The 7,463-nt window shown below is 35.7% G+C and overlaps 1 protein-coding gene across 1 annotated transcript; it reads right to left on the bottom strand.

Annotated features, from left to right (window-relative positions):
• Positions 1-2,833: 2,833 nt before the first annotated feature.
• LOC149086505 (uncharacterized) lies at positions 2,834-5,771 on the bottom strand. Its single transcript, XM_089255955.1, has 4 exons — positions 5,725-5,771; positions 5,103-5,377; positions 4,785-4,944; positions 2,834-2,981 (listed from the first exon to the last, which is right to left on the bottom strand). Coding segments are annotated over exons 2-4 (303 nt in total). The 5' UTR covers positions 5,244-5,377; positions 5,725-5,771; the 3' UTR covers positions 2,834-2,979.
• Between the last annotated feature and the right edge of the window lie 1,692 nt (positions 5,772-7,463).

The following is a 7,463-nucleotide window of genomic DNA, read 5'->3' as shown; positions in this document are numbered from 1 at the left end:
AAGAGGGCAATATCAGTGAGTGTTTAGGGCTTCGCTACAGCGATTTTTTATTGTCGTGTGAGATTTGATTTTTGTGACATACACGTTCTTCCATGTCAACTCCCCAATAATGAATACACAATAACCTGCTTTCTTCATGTTAGTACCTCTGGTCTCCCTTGAGCTTCAACTGCATAATTGTGAAAATGCCAATTTAATGCAAAGTTTTTTGTTAGTGTAAATAACAATGGTGAAATATGTTGGTGTAAATAATGCCTGATAGATGGCAGCACTTGTAACGTATGTTGTTATACCCTGTTCGGTTGTACTGTTGTCACCATTCCTCTTGTAACCGTCGTCGTCGTGTGTTGAGCAGTTTGTAGTAATGTTTCTGTAATAAAACTATATCTTAATTGGGAACAGCTTTGGTATAAGGGACAGGTTGGCGACTTTTTCCGACGCCAAATATGTCCAACGGTCCGAGATAAAGCCGCCAGACACTACGTCCCAAGTAGTCGCCTGACGTCAAAAATGACGTTTTTTGGAAGTCATGAAATGCCTTATTTCTGACGTCATAAAATAGGTGATTATGTCCATTTTGAAGACGTCATCTGGGCGCCATTTCATATAGTGATTAAATGACGCGTTAGTAAATAACGCACCCCCCCCCCCAAATACGTACCGCTTTATAAATTATTCATGTGGAATAGAACTAAAAAGACAAACAAGTATTTAAAGAAAAAAAAATGTTTTATTCAGTCAAATACGCATATTATATATCTACACAGTGGTTCAATGGACGAAATGGATTATGAACTGTGCAGCAATGGTAAGCTTACAAAACAATCTTTCAAGGGCAGCAGAACACATTTGGAAACAACATCCTCTAAGGATACTTCAGTATATATATTTGCCAAATCTTTCACAATAAAAACATTCAGTTTAGAAGATGGAAGGGGATACGTATAGAAATTTTCCTGTTTACTAAATCGTAGACCTAAAATACTTAATCTGTCAGCTCTCCTCAATACATTGTGAACCTGAATAACTGATTTTTCTTTAGTAAAACAATAACAATTAGCGGGACTTAGGGAGGAAATTGAAATACAGAATTTATTAAGGAATGACAATTTTTTATATTTATGTCCAATAAAATCACAAGGAACTGGCCCCAAATTATGTTCATTTTGCATCTCAAATAAATCAGACTGAATTTGATTAGAAGGTTCATCATATTCATTTAGTCTCCGACAAATTTGTTCAAATGGCTTATTGCCAGATTTAATCCTTTTTTTTAAACTGCCTAGAAAACTTTCAAATACAAAAGCTGAGAAATTATCTAAAACACCCAATTTTTTCACATCATCTGCAAGGTGAATCAAAACATTAACATTATATACTAAAAATGATTTGCCATATAACTTTTCAGAGTGGCTTACAAATTCCCTAAGAAAGTTATTAGCAGAACTAGAATAATTCACCAAGTGTGGAGAACATAAAATGCTAATACCACAATGCAATAATAAAAAATGCTCGTATATGGAAGAATGAACTAAATTAAGCAAAACCACAGGGCCAGCATAAAGGAGGAAGGTTCGTAGCTCTGTGGCTTTCCACCTGTCAATTTCATTCAGTCCTCTAGGCTTTCTTATGAATTCTGCAGGAAAAAATGTTTTCAAATAAAGCAAACGAGTATTCAATTCTGCAGTTGTTTTGGCATCTAATTTTAATGGAACTTTGCCACAAAGCCAAAAATTTAACAGTTTCCTCATAACTCCTAAACACACACAATGCATATAATCCAAGAGGAAATGTGAAACCATGTCAATATCAAGAGCTAAAAGTGGTGAAGTTCCAATGTGATGATCTTTGTCTCTTTGTGCTCGAAAAGATTTGTCATTGCGATTTGTCGCATTCAAATCTGCTAAAACAACATTTCTACCCTCTGGAACATACGTCCCATTACAGGTGCATTTATCACATGAAGAGTATCCCCCATGACCCTTTACACATTTTAAAAATGCAGGAGCATCGCAAATAAAAGAATACAGCTCAATTTCAATGGTCCTGCCCTTGAAATTAAAACCAACATCAAATAAATGCTTTAGTTCTAAAACTAGATGATTTAGAAATTTTTCCAGAGGCTTTGGTTTCGAGGTGCCACAAAATATGCCAACTACTACAGGAGTGTTTATTAAACAGTCATTAACAGACATCAAAATAGGCTAAAATTGCCCTCGAGCTTTTGAAAAGTGGTAAACCATCGATGTTGAATATTAATTGCAAGGTATCACAAGGAACAATAGGATGTTTAGAAAAAAATAAAATCAAACGCTTCTCCACACCAAAATAGCAAAACTCACCATTATCTAATTTTTCTGTGTCTAGGGCACACATTAGGGAGGTACCTAACAGAGATCGACTTGTTTTAATCAGATTAGGATGATATGGAGAAAGAAGTTTTAGCAAATCGGTTATTGCTACACCAGGAATTTTATATTTGACAACCCACTTCTTAAGGTCACACTGAAGAAGCTCGTCACTGGGCTCTTTTTCTCTCATAATTTCTTCTGCATGTTTTGGTGCTGTGCAAGAACCACTAAAATTACCACTTAAATACTTACCTCGATTTTCAAAATTGTGTTTATCACAACTATGTATCACTGGATTAATTTCACCATCATTGCAAGTCTCTTCTCTAGATTGATCTTGATTATTTTTACATTCATTTTCTTGACTGAATGAATGAACGCCAGGGGCTCTGTTATTTTCTTGAGTATGGTTTTTCAAAAATCTATCAATTACTTTGTTGACTCTTCTTTTTGTTTGTCTCTTACTGATAATTCCTTCTTTTGGCATGTTGCAAACGAACTACAGCTATCTCAAAAATTCACAGTTGTTTTTCAACAACTTCGATTGCCGCTGTGGCGCATGTTTTAACCAAATTTTTATATAATTCTTTATTGTTACATCAGATTCACCTGTGGCTTTTTTCACAGCTCCTCCAAAATAGTGGAACAAAAAAAAAATTTACTTAAATATGTAGAATAATAATAAATTTTAAATAAATAGATAACTAAACAAAATTATGATTTCATGAAAAATATATTGTACACGCAGATGGTAAAGATAAGCTCCCAGAATGTCCAGGCTGTTCAATTTGATGCTAAGAGACTTGACTGAAAGGACACCTCCTGCTCTAAAAACATAGGCTCTTTTATTTTTCACTGAATCTTTCATTTCACATGAAACAGTTCAGAAACTTTCATTAAAAAAAAAAAAATTATGCGGAAAAGATAGAGAAAATATTGCAATTGATTGTGTTTCCTTAAATAGCAATAACAATGGATAATTATTTAACAAATTTAACTTTGAGGTGACAATGGTACATGTATCTCGTGATAGTGACGTACGTGCGGTGAACTTTTGCACCTGCTTTTCCAGCATCTTTAAAGTTGAATTTTTAACTCAATTTTTTTGCATGAATGTTAGACGTTTAAAATATAATACAGAGTCGGTTCATGTGACAGTCTGGTCTCAAGACAGTTTTGTCTTATTTCGTCTTTTGTTACTTGCTGGATTAGCCAGGTGCAATCCAGCAAGAAGCAGGTGTAAAAGTTTACCACACTCAACTTATTCATGAAAAAAGAGGCAAGCATTTTTATTAATCCTGGCTACTTTTTCGAAATATATGTATATAACAGCAGACTCTCGCTAACCCGGCACATATCAGATCACCAGGGTGTACCCCGATTACTAGAAGTTAATTGAAGAAGCGCATTCAATTAACATAAACTTCCGTGCACTGACATGCATTAACATGTTTTCCTCTTCAATGGGGTCAACGAAACCCACCTAAAAATGCTGGATTACTAGATGGCCAGATTACTAAGTCTGCTTAATTGAAAATTATTTTAACTTCACCACGCAGTTTAGTTCAGTTTTCTATTATTTCTGATATATAAGCACACATTTTCAACACACACTTTTTTTAGTGTTGCAAAACATGAAAATCTCTCTCCTGGCATTATGTAACAAAATGAAAGGTTTTACCATAAGTTGAAAGGGATAAAAATTTAAGAAAACCCGATTCTATGGCATATACAACATCAAAATATAATGTTTTATATGGAGACAATGCTTTAAGAGCACCTCTCTTGCTTCAGCAAAACTAAACAAATTAAAAATCTGTCGTCCCCATTAAATTGATGGGAAAAAATAAGAAACACCTAAAAATGTAACAGTTATTTTCCGGATATTACGCTGAGGTGAGCTCGGAAAGAAAAGTCATCTGTCTCCGCCGGGACTCGAACCCAGGCCCTCTTGCATACCGGGCAAGCATGCTATGCAAGAGGGCCTGGGTTCGAGTCCCGGCGGAGACGGATGACTTTTCTTTCCGAGCTCACCTCAGCATAATATCCGGAAAATAACTGTTTCCTTGATATCACTGGCTGAGAAAAAAAGCCATCTATATCTACCTAAAAATGTGTTTGACAAAAAAAAAAAATTGTTTTGAGTATCAGTGCTTGGTCAAATTGAAAATGAGCAATGAAAATAGATTATATTTATGCTTCTCAATCAAAATTTTTAAAGTCAAATGCTGAAACTGGCAAAATGCTACATTTTCACCATGAATTTTAAACAAACATCTTTGCTGAATATGTATCAGCTTTGGTTGACATTCATTTTTCGTTACCTTTTTTTTTCAATTTCATGAGAGTGATCCATATGCGAGAAGAGTAACTTTTGCTGTAAATACCAATTTTCTTTGCTTAAAAACCTGATACATGATATTAAAAACTTACATAACAAAACATTGCATAGCGATGTGGATTCAAATGCAATTTTGCTGTTTCTTCCTTTAAAGTTGTATTCACACGCCAACCGATCAGTCAATAAATACCGTAATGAGTCATTCACTGCTCGCACAACCCCTTTGCCCACTCTGGAAGACAGGTACTGGCACTGGAAAGCATATTAATTGAAATTGTAATTAGAAAGGAATAACTCCATGTGACAAACTGGCATTTATAACTTCATTTGAATATTCTGGTTCTAAGCCCATTTCAGTTTCATAAAAATCACAGTAAGCATGCAATGATTAATTATCAAGATATACTTACCAAATTGAAAAAATTGTTATCATCTTGCAGAAACTCTTCCAATAAAAACATCTCATCTTTCGTGGTAAGAGGAAGAGAAATGGGCAAATCTACAGGAATCTGTGACAATTCCACCTTCATGTATTTGTTCAGTTGTTTCATGCATTGCAGGAGCTGGTTATTCTGTTCTCGGATTTCCACGAGTATACTTAAAATCTTATCATTAGTTCGTGGACTAACAGGAGTAGATGAGGTTTTAGGAGTACTGAGATACTGACCTGCTTCTATCTCCAATTCTACAGATGGAAAAAATAATTCAATTTAAGCTAATTACTAGAGAATTTAGATGAGAAACTTACAATAAAATATGATTAAGCAAACGAAAAGTGCAAAGCTTGGAGGCCTACTCAAGCCCTATAATAATTCAAATATAGCACGTTTATCTTTTTATCCCATTTCCCAGAACTGGAAACTCCACACTCCTCCTAATGTTATCTTCATATCAGAACCTGATCCATGAAAAATACATTAGACTCCAGACTAATGTGGCGAAGGACAGAGTTGGCAAATTTCTTGTTATGGTGGAAAAAACTGCAGTAAAAACCATGGAAAAAAAATTGCTTATTCTACTTGTATATCCTACCTGTTAAGAAACTATTATTCTCATTCAATAATTTCTCTTGCTCAGGCTTCAAATCAAAGCGTATTAAAGACGTTGTTATTGATAAAACAAATTGATACAGACAAATTATTGATACGCTTTGCTTCAAATATTCAATAACTGGCCTCGGTTTAGGTAGAGCAATTGTATTTCTCGCATTCTCATCATCACTTTCACTGCTGCTGAGAATTACTGGTTTACGTTTTCGAGGCCTGCAACAATCATCATCCTCTATCTCTGTGCTTGCAACGTCAGTTTCATACTCAGCTTCTTTGGCTCTTTTTCTGGCTTTCAGCAGGTCATCTATTAGAGGCAAGACCTACTTGTTGACAAGGTAAAGTATATAAAAGAAATATGCAGCATCATAGAACATTCAACATTACACTTGAATATATTGCCCCCCTCATGCCAGCACAAATGTGCTATGTCCTTGGGAAGAAAAAGAACATGGGAAATGGCGTTAGAATGTTTGCTCTACTCATGTATGGTAGACTTATCTATGGAAGTTATTTTCCTAAAATGTTTCATGTATTCCAATAGGAACACATTTACAGTTCAGGGAAACTGCATAGAGCAAAATAAGGTATCCAACCAGCTGATAAAAAAAAAAGAAAATTTTCACATTTGGGCATTGATGGGGGGGGGGGCACGATATATACCACACAGGGCTGGACAAATCTTTAAAAACACTCTAGGTGCCAGAACAATTTTATCAAAAAAGGTCCAAAATAATGCTTCTTTTGACTTTTTCAGGACATAGTGACCCTCTTACATGTTTGCGGACATGTTGCTATAAATTAAAAATATTTTGGGTCGCCGCTGTGGTGGTCGAGTGGTTATAGTGACGGGCTCGCGATGCGAGGATCCGGGTTCGAACCCCACAGTGGTGGTCGGCTGAAGTTGATTTTCTGTGGTTCCCAACTTCAAGGCGCAAATGCGAGCCAATCTCCCCGTTAAAAAGTCTCGCCACAGAGAGCAACAGTCCTACAACGATAAATCATTCAATCATAACACTTCACTCATAGTTAGAAAAACTGGTGGCAGATGGCAGCACTACACATAACAAGCATTATAGAGAAACAAAAAATTTCACGTCAGGTTTCACTACACGTACACGCACATTCCCGCATGTACTGATTCGTTGGGGGTTCCGCGGAGGGGGGTGTAGCAGTAGTAGGTAGGGCCTCCAAAAAATGGCTCGGGGATCCATGATGTTCTTAAGTCAGCCACCTCGTTGGGCAATTTGCCTGTTGTGGCGTTATAATTGTAATATGGAATTCCATGTTAAAGAGACCGAAATGCAAAAAAAGAATTAAATAATGCCTCTCAGCCTGCAATTTATTGACTGCATAAAGAATTTTTTAGTCCTCATGGTTACCCGAGATCTTTCCAGCCTTGATAACACAAAATGTATAACAAGGCTCCAACACTATTTCACTGGACCAAATTCATAACTGTTGATGCTGGAAGATCCATATAAAGGTTTACCGACATTGCCTCTCAAAATTTGACTACAAAATACGTAAATTTCACAAGAATTTTAAAAACCTTTTTAAAGCAAAAACCTAAGGTTTGCCAGCTTCAAAGTTTGGTTTAAAAAAAAAATTTCCCCATTAAAATTGAACTTGATCTTCAGTCATAAATCTCAATGTTACATGAAGTGAAATGGCTACCTGTTTCATAGAGGATTCTGTTTAGTTGTATTATTTTCCAATTTTCAT

This window comes from Pholcus phalangioides, unplaced genomic scaffold, assembly GCF_987345545.1.
Source record: "Pholcus phalangioides strain wild (caught in Gottingen) unplaced genomic scaffold, Ppha-v1.0 ptg000004l_1, whole genome shotgun sequence".
Classification (NCBI taxonomy): domain Eukaryota; kingdom Metazoa; phylum Arthropoda; class Arachnida; order Araneae; family Pholcidae; genus Pholcus; species Pholcus phalangioides.
This window is presented reverse-complemented; position numbering and strand designations above follow the sequence as displayed.

What these genes read in the sequence shown, in the direction of transcription:
- LOC149086505 (XM_089255955.1), bottom strand. Translation starts at nt 5,243, where the DNA reads ATGAAACAACTGAACAAATACATGAAGGTGGAATTGTCACAGATTCCT. An exon ending in ATAACAATTTTTTCAATTTG is followed by an intron (nt 4,945 to 5,102) that starts GTAAGTATATCT and finishes TATGCTTTCCAG; the next exon opens with TGCCAGTACCTGTCTTCCAG.